At 44.2% G+C, this 16739-nt stretch overlaps 2 protein-coding genes across 3 annotated transcripts in view; both read right to left on the bottom strand.

Annotated features, from left to right (window-relative positions):
• Window positions 1-10580, bottom strand: part of LOC101781208 (1,4-alpha-glucan-branching enzyme 3, chloroplastic/amyloplastic) — a 33548-nt gene extending 22968 nt beyond the window's left edge. The window contains exons 1-13 of one of the 2 annotated variants that reach the window (XM_004965354.4): window positions 10146-10580; window positions 9760-9831; window positions 9576-9640; window positions 7851-8528; window positions 5637-5809; window positions 5468-5557; window positions 4596-4671; window positions 4126-4233; window positions 3429-3519; window positions 3214-3315; window positions 2113-2215; window positions 1613-1750; window positions 1337-1399 (exon numbers count right to left, since the gene is read on the bottom strand). In XM_004965354.4, the coding sequence (XP_004965411.1) occupies window positions 1337-1399; window positions 1613-1750; window positions 2113-2215; window positions 3214-3315; window positions 3429-3519; window positions 4126-4233; window positions 4596-4671; window positions 5468-5557; window positions 5637-5809; window positions 7851-8528; window positions 9576-9640; window positions 9760-9831; window positions 10146-10462 (2076 nt within the window). In that variant the 5' untranslated portion in view covers window positions 10463-10580. Of the gene's footprint in view, window positions 1-1336; window positions 1400-1612; window positions 1751-2112; window positions 2216-3213; window positions 3316-3428; window positions 3520-4125; window positions 4234-4595; window positions 4672-5467; window positions 5558-5636; window positions 5810-7850; window positions 8529-9575; window positions 9641-9759; window positions 9832-9959; window positions 9979-10145 lie in introns of those variants that run through there. The other variant, XM_022825864.1, reaches the window with a different exon arrangement.
• A 3734-nt stretch (window positions 10581-14314) lies between these two features.
• Window positions 14315-16322, bottom strand: LOC101780804. Its single transcript, XM_004965353.3, has 3 exons — window positions 15410-16322; window positions 14801-14845; window positions 14315-14712 (listed from the first exon to the last, which is right to left on the bottom strand). The coding sequence occupies exons 1-3, from the start codon at window positions 16254-16256 to the stop codon at window positions 14588-14590; spliced, it is 1017 nt and encodes a 338-aa protein (XP_004965410.1). The 5' UTR covers window positions 16257-16322; the 3' UTR covers window positions 14315-14587.
• Between the last annotated feature and the right edge of the window lie 417 nt (window positions 16323-16739).

Below are 16739 nucleotides of genomic sequence, written 5' to 3'. Positions count from 1 at the left end.
GAAGCATGCTTTCCACAATAAGTGTTTCCGTAGGAAAAAGTCCATTTTTGACCATCGAACTATAGCCTCAGTTTGGTTTCGACCATCGAACTCGTAAACCAAGAATCTTTGACCACTTAAATGTATAAACCGTGTACAAATGGCCATCACACCTTGTTGACTTGTTTTGAATGGTTTTGACTGCCACGTTGGATCGACCGGTCATGTCACCATGCTGACTCAGATTAGGCCCACGCGCCAGGTCCTGGTCGCGTGGTCGCCGCCGCCGTCCCCAGCGCACTAGCCCCGCCACCGTCACCAGCGCCTGCTTCCTCCTCACCTCCTCCTCCCTCCTCTTCCCCACTCCCCCGCCCCCCCCCCCAAGCCGTGACGGCAGCTGCTCCTCGTCCCTCTTCACCAGTGAGAGGGCGCACGGGAGCGACTGCGCGGAGCTGCAGTCCATCGCAGGTGGGGAGGCCCGATGCATGTACATCGTGGACGAGGGTGGGGCAGTTGGGGGCGACGATGGAGAGGACATTGCGGAGCATGGCGGCATTGGCCTCCCGGTTCTCCGCCTCGGTGGGGCGGCCGGTCCAGGCGATGTAGAAGACGTGGTGATGTCGGTGAGGGGCCAGAGGGCGATGGCGTTGACAAGGTCAAGGTGGAGGTGCATGATGGCGGAGGAGGGGGAGGGGACCAGGGTGAGAGTGGGCGGCGCGTAGAGCTTCCAAGGGCCCCCCAAGGTGTTGGCGAGTGGGAGGATGTCGAGGAGAAAGGTGCCGACGATGCCCGTGGATCTAACGACGAGGGCCATGCTCTGGTAGCTGGGCTTGGCCGCCGCCGCCTGCTCATCCTGCCACTTCTTGACGGCGCCGATCACACCCGTCCACCACCAGCTCATCGTGGAGCCGGTTGGATTCGGATGGCGGCGGCCGCGGGCGAAGAGGAGGGGATCTGGGAGGTGGGGATCGGTTGGGAGGAGGAGCAAAGCAGGGAGGGGGAGTGGGGAAGAGAAGGGGAGGAGCAGTAGGAAGCAGGTGCTGGGGACCGTGGCGGGGGTAGCGCGCTGGGGACGGCAGCGGCGACCGCGCGACCATGCCCTGGCGTGTGGACCTAATCTGAGTCAGCATGGCAACATGGCCGATCGATCCAACGTGGCAATCAAAACCACTCAAAACGAGTCAAAACAGGGTGAGATGATCATTTGTACATGGTTTATACAGTTAAGTGGTCAAAGATTCCTGGTTTTCGAGTTCGATGGTCGAAACTAAACAGAGGCTATAATTCAATGGTCAAAAATGGACTTTTTCCTTTTCCTTATCCTCAAACCAGAACAAAATAATGAAAATGTGATTACCTGGTTATGATTTTCAACATACGAGAGCATTTTCTGGTCGCTGCTTACTAATACTTTCATAATCTGCAAAAATAATTTGACACAGTCAACAGAAGAAAAATATGATATTTAAAATAAAAGGAAGCAATGGGAAATATTACTAAATCGTTGAGAAATATGTTTTATAAATGTATTAGCACTTAAGAATCATGATGAAATTCCGCAAGGAACTAATAGGACACTAAATATATTCCAGATAGATGGTGTCATGCAAAAACGTGTAAATAGTACACAAACCTTATTCATGCTCCATTCTCGCTCAGGAACGTTTTCAAGATGCCACAACCACATTTCTGGAACAGAAAGATTGACACAGTAGTCGAATCCCAATCCACCTTGAGTGGTCGGCTCGCACAATCCAGGATAAAATGTTGCCTAGAGTAACAAAGCAATATAAATGTTGTATTGCAAACAAGGCAGCAAAAGCTGGAGAAACAATCATTTGGATTTTCACAAATACTATCTATTGATTAGGCAACTAAGGAAAGTAACGAACAGACACTGCATATATGCTATACACAAGCTTCTTGGTATTAAAACCAACTAGCACCAAGTTTAACGTGGCTAATAAGCATATTTCAGTAACAAACTGCATATCTAAGACCAAGAAGTATGTTTATACGAAAATAAATAATAAGCATATTTCAGTAACAAACTGCATATCTAAGACCAAGAAGTATGTTTATATGAAAATAAATTTACAGGAGAGAGAGAAACATAGAATAAAAGAAACTTACATCTTCGGCAATTGTTATAATATCTGGATGAAGATCATGTAACATTTCGTTTGCTAGAATCAGATATATAATTGCATCCTTGTCAACATACTGATTGCAATACCTAAAAGTAACATTTTGGTGAGCATTCATATTTTTGGGAATAATGGGAGCTATTTTTTATAAATAATAGTAGGCAGTGCTTGTGAAGAAAATAAAGAACATCACAAAGGATGAAAATTGAAACAGTGGATAGCATTTATAAGGCACACGATCAAATGACTTGATGGGCCGCACAGGTAAGATTCAGATTTCTCTTCTTCCTCCACCTCCTTGTTCCAACTTCTCTCCCTCATTTTTCTGATCACTAACTCACCAATCTAGCAACCTCAAAATCTCTGCACGTCCCTCTGCTCCCTCAGGTTGTGTGCTTTCATGCGACCAAAGACAAGTGGTTTACCTTTGTGACCGATCAAAGGCTGAGGAGCAGGAGAATGGAAATGCAATCATTCCATGGTCTGCGCGCACCTGATTAACTTTCCTTGCTTCTTGGTAGTCAACCAGCCACTTTGAGCTGTGTATGCTGTTGACTACTATTGCAATCGGGTTATACTCAATTTAGATTCTATATAGGATGATGGTTGGAATGGTTTGACATGATTGTGGGATCCTACTACATGAGTTGAGATTCTGATACCTTTGGTATTAGGGGGTGTTTGGATCCTTGGGCTAAAGTTTAGCCCAGGTCACATCGGATGTTTGGTGCTAATTAGGAGTACTAAACATAAGCTAATGGCAAAAATAATTGCATAGATGAGGGCTAATTCACGAGACGAATCCATTAAGCCTAATTAATCCATGATTAGCACATGTTAAGTACAGAACAAAAAAAGAAAAGAAAAGAGGGGTCACTAGGTGGTTGGGTGAAGGTTTTTCTTTTTAGTTGGCAGGGAGCACACATGAACCCATACTGCATCCTACTTCTAGTACGAAGTACATACCCTACCAACACCAATTCATGTTAGCTGAATAGGCAAACTGTTCGGCTTCCATGCTATAGAAAACGACTCAGTAAAATCTAATACAAGATATTGTTAATAACGAAAAGTAGATGGAACTTACTCTTCCATGGTGCCAGTAAAAGTAGAAAACCCATTATGAGTATATAACATAGAAGACAATGAATGAAACTGGAATCCATCGATCCGGTATTCAGTGACCCACCTAGTGAGATTAGTAAGGCACACCATAAGTGGCACGGCACATCGCAGAAAAATTCATGTGCCTAAGGTAAGAATATACTATTGTCATAGACTCAATAGTTTTTGTGGTTTTACCAATTCAAATTGGACAATAAGAAGTGCAGAACATCCACATCATCATATTTAAACATCCTGGTTCCCCAATACTTGTGATGCCCTCTTTTTCCTGCCAAGGATCAATTAGAACCAGGATAATGTATTAGCAAAGAAGATACTAGAAGAAGAACCTTAGAAACACAGTGATGAATGCAGTATGCATTTATTTACATTTCTAAGGAAACACAGTGTGCATTTCAAGATGCACATCAGACAGTATTTACTAATAAGATTTCTAGGCCGTAACACATATGAAATTCAATATACATTATCTAATTACATTCAGCAGTCATTATCAGTAAGACTAGCAAAGTTAGGATAAATGCCCATATTGGTCCCTCAACAATATTGCACTGTCACTACTACCATTTACTCATGGTTTTTTGGATAAAATTATTTTTTGCATCTGCTCAAAAAGAGAAAATTACTTCCACTTTATCAAGCAGTTCAATGGGCCTGTAAATGGTCCTTGACCATTTGTTGAGTATATCAAGTCATTGTTCTAGTCTGCAGTAGTGCTTTGCTATTTGAGAAAAAAATGCTGCATTTAAATTCCCAAGTTATATCAATAAAACATAATGAGTTTGACATTGAATTCTTTTCAGAAATTATCGAGAACAAAATAGAACTGCTAAAATTCTCAAAAGGATAAAAGAGAAAGTTGTAGTTTTAATACCGCTGTGAAAGTAACAGTCGTTAGAGCCATCAAAAAGTGATAAGCCAACCAGTTCATCTGCCGAGGCATAGGAGTGGACAATATCCAGAAGCACCACTAATCCAAGGCCTGACAAAACCAGGTAGAAGAAAATCAAGACGTAAATGTTAATCAGTGTTTCATTCCTTACAATGTATAGATATGGAAAAGCTTGCTACTAATATGTTCCATAATCATATACATAAAGAAACATAATTGAGGAAAGTGGTAAGAAGCTGAATCGCACAAGCAGTGATAGATAAGGGCTTCATAGTTCAGACACTTGGCTGTTTCAACTAAGACTGTTCAAACAAACAAATATGAACTAGAATAGATGTAACTGATATATGATTCTTTCAGCTATGTGACTGCTAAAATGAGAAGCATATCATTCATAGAATATTATGCCCATTTACAGAGTTATTTCCAAAAAATAAGCTTAAGATGCTAACCATGTGCCTCATCAACTAGTTTCTTAAAGTCATCTGGGGTGCCAAATCTGCTGCTGACTGCAAAATAATTAGTCACCTACAAGGACAATGCACTTGTTCTATGAGAACTGTATAAAAAACGTATCTTCCAAAATACAACGAAACGAATTTATAGCAAAATGAAGTAACTGTAATATTGCTTACAGCACAATAAAGAAATATATAAATGACAGGATCGAACAATATTTCTAAAAAATATAACCCTAAATTTCAAATTAAAACTATATATTACACCAATAAAATTAATGCCCGTGCATCATATATTCTCAAATTCAATGGAAAGCTAGAAATAAACATGAAATTAATGAGAAGCCATTTATACTAATTCCTAAGTAGTAGAATCTTTAGAATTATCAGACTGTATGCGCCAGCTTCATATTCTTCACCCTCATTGTTGAGCCACAATTTGGCCATAAGGCTTCACCTTCCAATCTAGGAAATTATCTCAGAGTTCAGGTATATTATTTCATGTCACCTAATTACTTTGTAACTGTTATCATATTAGGAGCAACACCCATATAAGGACATTGCAAATGCCACCCACCCAGGGGCGAAGCCAGAAACTCATTTTTTTTCTTTGTTAGAGGGGTGGAGGGTGGCGGCTGCCCCCACCCTCTTTGCAACAGCTACCAAAGTTTCATCCTCATATTAGCTATTGGCCACAAGTACACAATTCAACACCTAGGCTCTGCCATTTAGTGAAGCATATGCAACATTAAGTCAATGTCATGGAGATTGTTACACTAGAATTTCAGTTGGCCTCAAGCAGTCTACAACAGGTTCCAAGAAACTTTAACATTGTATAGTATACTTTATCCACAAGAAAATCTTACCTTATAGCCAACGGAGGAGTAATCCTTGTGCTCCACCACGCCTATTAGTTGAACAGCATTATATCCAGCATTTTTTATATGAGGTAGAACCTAGTAGTAAAAAAGGTTACAGAAATAAATATTTAAAATTACAATGAAATAGCCAAAAAAACAAGAGTCCAGAAAATACTTTGGATGTGAACTCCTGAAACGATGAAACTTTTTCCTCCGATCCACTTATGCCAACATGGGATTCATATATTCTAAGTGAACCCTTGACCTTTGGACGTCCAAATCTCCATTGGTAAACTTCTTCAGGAGGAGGTTCCCAGTGTACTGCATAGGATTGCTTCCCTTCAGCATCTACAAGAAAACTAAAAAATCTTGAATCAACATGATCTGCTAACAGTCTCTAAAAAGAATTTAGCACAAAAGAATATATTAACAAGATAGTAATGTTCTTGCGAAACATACATGAACTAGAGTAGATATTTAAAATGGAATCATCAACCATTGCATGAAAATCAGGAAATTCAAGCCTTGTTCAGTGTAGAAGTTCAGAGCATTATTGGTAATGGTCAGACACATTATTTGGTCCAAACACTGGCTGCAAGGGAGCCCTCTACAAGAGAGGATCATCAAGAAGCATACAGCCGCAGAAGCATTGGTTAACCGCAGATGAGTTTCAGACATTAAGGGAGCCCTCTACACGTGCAAAATCCGCCAACAATGCCTTCAAACTTGGGTCTATCAGATATGAACCAAGAGAGTTTGGAAAAAAAAACTTCAGTCCCTCTGCGCTGCAAGTTCTTTATCTGGTTAGCCACTCATAATCATAGTTGGACAGCCTCGCCAAGTGAGAGCTGCCACACCCAACTGCTTGCTCACTGTGTCTTCAATAGCGCAAGCCCGAGTGTCATTGCAGTTCTACAGGTAGTAGGAAATGAGTGCACCCTTTGGTGTTCTGCTGGAGCCGTATCACCCTGTTATCTGTCTTGAAGGCGCTTTCTTGGGACAACTAGACTTGTCTATGGTGTTAAGTGTACATAGATATGCATAACAGTCCTATAGCTGTAGATATTCAGCCCAATTGGCCCAAATCTCATGTATATCTTGTAAACCCTAGTCCTCAATGTCGGTATTGCAGAATACTCTGTGATGGTCCATCACAACAAACATCAGAAGAAGGCATCTCTAACTAAAGGGTAAATATCCAGTGCAAACCCACCCTCCAGTGCAATCGTGGAAACCCAAATGCACACCATCCATTCTAAAATGTGCGATCCAGATGAGCCTCCCAAGACCAGCAGCAAAATTTGCATCTAACCCCCCGCCACCACATGGAACATTTCGCATGTAACACCCAAGCTGTTCTAGTGTGAAAAGGGGCATTCCTAACTCAGTGCAATAAATACCACCTCGCAGTTGCAACTGGAGTTGTATCTAACCAATTGTTCGAGTTGCAATCAGTTTACACACCGAGTTGCAAATGCTACAGGCCACCTACTACCCTCATCGCATTAAATTGGGACATTCCTAACTCAGCACAATAAATTCCACACCCCTGTAGTTGCAACTGGAGTCGTATCCAACCAATGGTTCAAGTTGCAATCAGTCTACACTTCAATTTGCAAATATTGTACGCCATGTGAAATGTTCCATGTGAATCGTGAAGGTTGATTGGAAAAGCATGATTTGTTCTCATGACCTCATCTGGACAGCATGTTTCGCATCTAATGGATGAAATTCAGGTTTCCACGTTTGCACTGGAGGGCGGGTTTGCACTAGATATTTTCCCCTAACTAAAATACAACTTAGTTGCAAGATGATGTTAGTGACTTAGGGCTCTCGCCTGCTGCTACACCACAAAAAGAATGCATGTCTAACAAAACTATGTGCACCTCTTAACTGGGGCACATTTTTCAGCAACACTGCAAGCATGCATAACCTGGAAATAATAATAATGAGCGGCCAATGTTATTTTCCAACTCACATGACATTTACAGTGTTACAGAGCCATTTTCCTCTTTTACTAAATCAGTAGAATCAGTTTACTAACTTTCCATTTCACAAAAAAATTCGTTTATATCCATGTTCTTACACCACACCACAGCCAACGAAAAAGGAAAATCTAGAAACTTAACTAATAAAATAGATCACTATTGCATATGACTGATGCAACAGAATATTTCTCTGTCAATCAAATTTCGGCTAGATCGTTTCTTCATCATCCAATCAAGTAAAAGACAGGGGTTACGACCCAACAACCAATCATGACCCTTGCTATCACAGTTACTATTTATTTTATGCAGTCGATCAATGCAACTTTTCAATCTGCATTGTACAACCTCCTCAATTAGAATCAGCAAATAAGTCACATGAATACAAAGAGATGTTGGCAAACCTGGAAGAACATATGTAGCCCAAGCAGGAACACGTTCTAAAGCACCATCAGGAGTATTAAAATAAACCCTGTACTTGTCTTTATGAGAAATAGTTGGGACATATTTCTCAAGCCATGCTATTCGGCCTTTCCTCATTTCAACCCAGTAAGCAAGGGGAGGTTTCTTTGCTTGAAACTTTTCAAAGGATGCTCCATCCGTTACAACATTGAAAATGTCAAACGGCTGACCACTGTCAATGATATCGTAGGAAGGAGACATGCTTGACAAGTCAGTCTTCTGCAAGGCTTTCCACTCATTGTATCTTGTTTGCGCATCAGGAATTTCACCTAGCTCCTCCTCTGTTTGTGGACCGTTTGGGCCAAACATTTGCTCATATAGCTTAACAACCATCTCTAACTGAGACTTGTGTGACCTAATTTCTCCAGGTTCCCAATACTCTTCTTTCATCCTGTGCATTATTTCTTCAGCATCAACACCATTGTCACCTTTGTCATAATCATCGACATAATTGTATTCCTGGAAAAAATATTCATCTGGTTCTTGCCCTTCTCTGAGCTTATCTTCAAGTATGATAAACCAATATCCAAAATCATCATGTCCTAAATGACCTTCCCTGGCACAGTTTTCAGTTGGCGACCACTCATTAAAATCACCAACCAATGAACAATAGCGAGCACCTGCATGGCAATTCTTCGTTCAATAAAGAAAGTTGTAAAAGATGTTCAGAGTAATGTTAAAACACAAAAAGAAATAGGATGTAACACACAGCAGTACAACAATTACAACCATCAGTTTATCACACAGTCAAGTAAAATTATGGATTCAAAGTAACTCATGTAACGTGTTGAGGCTAACAATAAAACAAGGTGCGTAAAAAGGACAATTTTGAAAAATAAAAAGAAATCTATAGTGCTGCAGCTCCAAATATATCTTCATATAAATAATGTATTGCTGAAATGACCACTTCAAGTTCAAGCTAACCAAAACAACTAAAAAGCAGGGGCGGAGCCAGGTATATTCCTGGGTATTCCCAGAAATACCATACCCAACTATTTTGGCAATAGAATTACTGCATATCAGGTACATAGATGTGTATATATTATCTTGGACCAGATCTTGTTCTTTTGAGCTAAAGAAATGGCTAAGATCACTAGGATTCTGCCAAGCAAATTGTTACTATGCTCTATGAATGGATGAAATTTCTCAATTTGTGCTTGTTTACATCTGAATTTGCCCTGCAGCCTGTATAGTCTCAACATGGTTGGGGGAACGAGTGGGTTTTCTCAATTTCAAAGGTGATGAGGAAACGAAAACCCATGTGATTGATCAGAATATTGCTATCTGCGGTATTGATGTATTGTTTGGATCTTAGAAACTCCTCATGTCGTATATTAGATTAACAATCATGGTCTAGGCAGTACAAATTTGTTATCAGATTAGTTTGCTTGATAGTAGCATTGTTTTTTTTCATGGGAAGTGGGAATACCCAACTTCAAAATTCTAGCTCCGCCACTGCTAAAAAGTACAGGATGGCCACATTGTTAAGATATTTTTATTTAAAATGAATGCATGTAAACAATCCAAACATATATAAGGAATATAATGAGGGGTCATTGTGCGCCGAATCTTTCAGCTCCAACCACACTGCTGGAAATGCAACCACGTTTGACAATTGCCACACATTCTTAACTAGCAAAAAACTAGTTCTAAAAATGACCCCATACCTGGAGCCCATTCCATGAAATCCATGCGGTGCTGCCGATGCCGGTGCATGCCCAATAATTCAAATCTAGGAGAGGAAACACAACACAAACAAACCATTTTCCACATTAAACGGATCAATCCACCAAATGACCTGTTGGATAACAAAACTGAAAGTCTAATAGGATAAGATGGTCATGCACATACCCAGAGGACACCTCTTTCAGATCAATGAACCGAGAGCACAGCTCCCATCTGCGGTCCTTCAAAGCCTTATGCCTGGCAATAATCACACAATAAGCTAAGAAAACCTGCTACCTTTTCCCAACAGATAGCAAAGAATGACCTATCAAGTATCGACTCCCCACCTCACTATTCAACAATTCAAACAAAAAAATCATGCGCACCATTTCAGTCAAAAGTCCCAATGAGTTCCCACACGGGAAACTATGCTTGCCAAATTAACATCGATTGCTCGATTCCAACAAATTCAGTAAAGGGGAGACCGGAGAATGGAGATTGGACTCGATATTGGCGAGGAAAGGATGTGCGTAGCCACTCCCGCACCGAAACCACTCGCTCGGAGCACATACCGGTCGCGGAGGAACTGGGCAAAAGCGCGGTCCGAGACGCGGAGCTTGGCGAGGAAGCCCACGGGGTCGACGGCGTCAACTCGGCGGCCGCCGGGGCGCTGCGACCGCTGCCTCTGCTGTCGCGGCCTGGGCGTGCGGTCGCGAGGCGCGGAGGAGGAAGAAGACGAGTCGCAACGGAACAGGTAACCATGCCGCCGTCCGGGGCAAGGGCGACGGCTAGTTGGGAGGTAGGCGCTCCCGATGGGTGGGTAGCGGTCGGCGTGGACGAGGAGAGGGGGGGGACGCGGGGTCATGAGGAACAGAGGGCACGAGGACATAGTTTCGAGGGTGGTGTCGTGGCGGAGGAGGGAGGGAGGACCGCCGGGAGCCGCGGCGCGCCAGAGGGGTACGCCGTGAGCGAGGACGCCCGGTGAGGGGTTTTGGGGAGGGATAAGCTTTGGGGCCATGGGTTGATCGGGTAACTGGGCTTCACTGGTTAGGGCACGGTTGTTCGGGCACGGTTGTCCGGGTCCACGAACCACTTCGGATCACATCAGATTTTGGATACAATTAGAAAGAATAAACGTGCTAATCTCATAAGTTGTGGCTAATTCGCAAGATAAATCTATTAAGCCTAATTAATTCATGATCAGTACATATGATCAAATCATGGTTAATTAGGTTTAATAGATTCGTGCGGCGAATTAACCTTCATTTATGCAATTGGTTTTGTAATTAATCTATATTTAATACTTCTAATTAGTATCTAAACATTCGACGTGACAGGGACTAAACTTTATCTCAGATTTCAAAGGGAGTGACTACGCATTCTCGGTTGATTTTCGTTTTTGGTCTCACTCAATTTTTTGACCAATACAAACATGCCACGTAATAGATTACGGTCATGAAAAAATTGATTGAATACGAAAATAAAAACAATCGATTCCGAGTGTCCACGGAACGCTGAACTTTGTGTTACATACAGAATATATTGTTGGAGAATATTAGGGAGGTGTTTGGATCCCGGAGCTAAAGTTTAGTCCGTGTCACATCGAATATTCGGATACTAATTAGGAGGACTAAACATGAGCTAATTACAAAACTAATTGCGGAACCCCTAGGCTAAATCGCGAGACGAATCTATTAAGCCTAATTAATCCATCATTAGCGAATGTTTACTGTAGCACCATATTGTCAAATCATGGACTAATTAGGCTTAATGGATTCGTCTCGTGATTTAGCCTAGGGGTTGTGAAATTAGTTTTGTAATTAGCTTATATTTAATACTCCTAATTAGTGTCAAGCATTCGATGTGGCAGGGGCTAAAATTTAGCCCGGGGATCCAAACACCCCGTGTCGGCGATTAAGTTCTAATGGACATGTCCCTTCACACCAAACAGATGAGACCCTTTATGACGCCTCTTCAACATGTATATATATGTACATACTTCACTATATCAATGCAACTATCGATTAACTCTTGTCATTTGTCTACTCTCGCTCTTTACTTTACTAAATAGTATTCGTAGCGTCCGCAATAGCGGTAGCGGTACTATAAGGCAACAGATCCAAGGTAGCATGTTTGGACTTAGTGGTCGCTATTGCCTGCTATTGCGATCGCTATTGCTCATGTTAGGCCGCTATTCACTACATTTACAGTTCAAGTGACATATGAATATGAATCAGATGGTAATAATAATATTTAAAATGGTTATTTAGGTAACGATGAAGAGTTATTAGATGGAAAATGAATTTGTTTTATTTATTGATATGGAAATTTGATGTTAATATATATCCATACATCTTAATTATACCTATTTATTTGTGATTATTACCATGAAATGTAATGGCTAACTTAAAGCTATAACTTTGTTATAAGTAAATTTGATGTTAATATTCATATATGCTTTAAAATTGTGGCTATTTTTTGAATTTCGTTATTTGGACTTAGCGTCCGTTACAGCACCCGCTATCCGCGATCTGCTGCATCAGTACTAATCATGGTCCGTTATAGCAACCGCTATCCGCGATCTGCTGCATCGGTACTAATTCGCTACCATACCGCTAAACGTCGTTTAGTACTTAGCTTTTAACACATTATCAGCGAGTACGCTACCGCTAAGCGGGGAAGAAAAAAGGCTGAAGTCGCTCCCTTCGACTGCGACACCGCCGGCATCGTCCTCTGTGGCACCGCAGACATCATTGTTGTGTGTCCCCTCTGTGGCACCGCAGCGTGTGTGACTGGTCTCGGTCTCTTCATCCAGTGAAGACAAGGCGACCGGCAAGAGAAGCTGTGACAACAATACGGACGCTTACTGCATTGTTGTCGTGCTAGATGCTAACGAACGAGTTGTGTTCTATAACGACATGGAAGAAGGTAGAATTTACTTCCTGATCTTCTACAACCCTGCAGGATCTCGTATAATTTTGGTAATTTTGTATGGTGTAGTTTTTACTGCCATGAAGTGCCGCTCAGTGGCACCGCCACTGCTATTTTCGAGAACTGCCGGCATCTGCTCTCCTCACCTGTCACACGAAATGGAAACGGTGCCGAATAAAGTGGATCGGAGCCTCGGTCGGGGTGGGTATGGATGAAAACAGAATGGGAAAATCCCGTACCGACCGGCACCGTATATCATATATCCTGATTAGATATCGTTTGCACAGAAAAAATAGGAAAACAGAAAAAAATCAGGAAAAACTGACGAAATCAGGAGCGGAACTGGTTGGAGCCTTTCCCCGACCGTATCGTTGGTTCCCGTATTTGGTCGGAAAAAATCCTGCGGTTGTTCATGTATTCCATCCCCAAACTCAGCCCACTCCTTCGCTCAATCCAGTGCTTCAGCCCACCATCGAACCCTAAGGCCCGCCTCAGCCACCCCGCGTCACCGCGTCATGACTACCCCCTCTCCATCCCTAGCTCCCCATCGATTCCTAAGCTGCCGCCACACTCCAGTCTCTCTCTCTCTTCTCACATCTCCAAGTCTAAGGCCACCACCCACCACCAGGAGTCCAAGCCTGTGCATCGTCAACCGGATGCACCAACGCGGCCAAGCCAAGCTCCCACCCCCAGGCCCAAGCCTCCGGGCTCCAGGCGCCCAAGCCCCTCCGCCGCCGCCCACCCCCAGCCCCTTTCCTGGCCGTCGCCGCCCACCCCCAGGTCCAAGCCTCCGGGCTCCAGGCGCCCAAGCCCCTCCGCCGCCGGTTGGGCGACAGAGGCGGCCGTAGTCAGGCCCCTCCGCCGCCACCGGTGGCCTGGCGGCCACGCCACTCCACTCCACTACCGACAGGTCGCCCCAGACAGCCTGGTGGCCAGGCCCATCCCCTCCATCGTCAGTCGGTTCCCAGGCGGCTCGGCCACTCAACCGCTGGCCGGTCGCCCTCGGCAGCCAGGATGCCAGGCTCTCAATCTTCCGCCACAGTTTGTAGGCCTACTGAGTTGCTATCCTTTTTGAACTTTGTTTTGTTGCCTGCTGCTGCCCATTGTGGCATGTATGTTTTTTTATTTGGACTTGCCATCTGTGAATCATGATGTATGTCTGGAACTCTGGCTGGATTCTGGAATGTGGAGCTGTGGAACGTGGAATACGAACTACTGGAGTCTGTAGGCTATGTGCTGTGTGTCTATGACTAAGTAATGTTGTAATGGTGTGGTATGTGCATTTAGCTGTTTGGAGTCGTTATGTATCATGGTGTTCCCATTTTGAGTTATTGATTCCCGATCGTAATCAACATGTTCCCGATCGAAATGTTCTGTTCCTGATATCTCGTAATACCGATTTCGTTTTCCCGTCCGACTTTCCCATACTTGCACCCGTTCCCGGCTAAAAAATACAGTAGCGGGAATGGTTAAGGGGTTTTCCCGACCGCTTTCCTTCCAAGGGGTGGGGGGTGGAGGCACCAGCGGCGACCGAGGTGAATCGGGAATGACATGGGGCAGGCAAGGGAGGGCCAGACGAAAATTAATTAAAAATAATTAATTATAATAGATGGACTGCTTTAAGACTTGTATAGATGAGGAGTACCGGAGCACTCATTAATGTCAAAACTAAAATATTTGACTATAGCTATCTTAGAAACAATTATTTGAAAACTGAAAGGAGTGCAAGTGGCGGTAGCACAGAGAAGCAAAAACATCACTGGTCTTGTACTCGTTGTGGGTGGTTGCACGGACGACCAATCCGTAGTGATTAGTGAAGCGTTTTCCTTCAAAAAACCTTTGGAACTGTTTTTTTTTAACGAACAGACTTCATTACAGCAAGATGCTCATGTTTGTTACACTTGGAAACGTGTTTATCTTCCTGTGTGTATATGTATGGCTTGAACCCTTGGCTTGATAGGTTAAAACTGCATGGTGCTGCACTGTATATACATCACAGAATTTAGCTAACAGCTTAAACAAAATCTAACAAAATAGCGCTCTTCTCCACCTCTTGTCCATGGAAGTATTTTCTTCAATCAGCTCAAAAGAACCTGTTTTCATTACTCTGAACCCCACATGTCACCACTTTGCTCGGTCTGATCTTGCGTATGTACCACACGAGGGCCCCTATGCCAATGGCTGCAGAAACTGAGACGACAACGCTTGCTGCAAGAAAAATGCCCAAAGTATCAGAAGTCAAGTTAATTTGAAGAATATGGGAGCACGAGCAAGATTGTTGGGACATGGTTCTCACCAGCAATGACTCCTGCCGATCCATGATGCCCTGAAGCGTGGCCACCTGCAATACAAAGAGCAGATCACGATACAGATAAACCTAGTGCCCAATGCACTTTTTACTCCTTATTAGGTGTTTGGACGAAGAACCACCTCTTCTAGTATGGTCTATTACAGGATCATTCTAAGAATTTTGGTAGGATAAATCGATTCCTCGTTACTAAACTAATCATATGTTTCTGAGGGATGAGACATGATGGTGGACGATTGACCCATTTCACTCCCCAAGCCGGACGAAAATATGAGGAGTGAGAAAGTGATGAATCAACGTATTCTTTAAATACAATACGAGGGTAGAACGGACAACGGAAGTAAAGTTCTTGTGAATGTGCGGTTCATGTAGTGAGTTGCGCTTATGGCTAAACAAAATGTTACGTCTCCAGTAATGCCTCCTTATGATTCACAGACACGTATCATTAATTTGTAGAATAACCACGAGCTACAGTTTCGAAATTGGCCATGGATCCGAGTGGTTGATTACTTAGCTTGATTTGGAGTTATAGAGTGTGTGCAAAATGAAAGGTTGCCAGGGACGCCGGAGTCAGGAGCGGAAATTTGGCAGATCTACCTGCACAGTCCGTGGTGGAGTTGCGTCCGTCGTCGCAGATGCAGACGAAGTCCCTGGTGGCCGGGTCGAACCCGCACGTTCCCCCGTCGCCGCGGCGCTTGTCCTGGCACTGCAGGCACCGTGTGGTGACGGGGATCTCGAAGTCCACCCGCACCCCGTACGCCGGCACCTGGTCGTAGGGCGGGAACTTGTCCCCGACGGCGCGCCAGTACACGCTCGTGTACGCCTCGCAGTGCCGCAGCATCGCCCGCAGCGACCCCGCGGCGCGCGGCCGGTACGCGCAGCAGGTCATGTTTCCCTCCTCCAGCGCGCCGCGGCAGCCCGGCAGGTTGCGGCACAGGTACCCCGCGCTGTCGCACGCCGAGTCGCACCGGCCCGGGTACCTGTCGCAGCTCGCGGGCCGCGGCGCCACGATCACGCGCGCCTCGTCGCAGTCGAAGAAGAGGTAGTCGTTCCGCGGGGACAGCGAGAAGCGGGTGCTCGTGTCCAGGCTGAAGGGCGCCGCGTGGACGGAGGTGAAGGGCCGCGCGCACGTCCACATGGACGGGTCCGTCACGACGAGGTGCGGGTCGGAGTAGTCCGCGCCGGCCACCGGGTACGTGCCGGACGGGGTGCGGAGGCGGAGCGTGGCGTTGTCGGCGCAGGTGAGCATGTTGCGATAGTACGGGCTGCCGCACCCGTCGTCGATGCCCAGAGGGTAGCGGACTGGGATGTTGCCGCAGCTTTCGCGGCAGAGCCCGCCGGCGACGGCCGATGGTAGCGCCATGGCGGCTGCGATTACAAGGATCGCTAAAGCATGGAGATGATGGATCTCCTCCATCGGTGAAGAAGTGGAGTGGTGCAACATGACAGTGGGTGAGAGCTGCCCAGCTGCTAGCTGCTTTGGATTTGCCCGTTTGTGTGAGCGTTCAAGCAAAGAATGGAGGCTAGCTTAAGGCTAGGCTGCTGCTTTTGCACTTTAAATTTGCTTTGGAGCTTTCATCCTTTGAGCTTTTGCTTTGTTTGTGCTAGTCTCTTGTTTAATGTACTATCGGAATCTAATCCCATGTCTTTTGTATTTGGTCGGGCTGCCCCTTAGCACTGCTGAAGTAAGGTATATAGTTAAACCAAGAGTGTGATTTTGCAGAAATTTTAGAAAAAACTTCAACTTGAGGCGCTATACTGTAATTAGTATTTGCAAGATTTAATGCGACTTTAACCTTGCATTTGCATAGTCGCATAGATAAATAGTGAAGGGATGCGATTATGTTAATTAGGTTCCTTTAGTTCAGTAGTACTAGTGGTGTAGGGATCTGTATTATTTCTCATGTTAGTTTTTTTAGAGAATTTA

Source organism: Setaria italica, chromosome IV (assembly GCF_000263155.2).
Source record: "Setaria italica strain Yugu1 chromosome IV, Setaria_italica_v2.0, whole genome shotgun sequence".
In the NCBI taxonomy this organism is placed as follows: Eukaryota; Viridiplantae; Streptophyta; class Magnoliopsida; order Poales; family Poaceae; genus Setaria; species Setaria italica.
The sequence above is the reverse complement of the archived record's forward strand: the minus strand, read 5'-3'. Positions and strand labels throughout refer to the sequence as shown.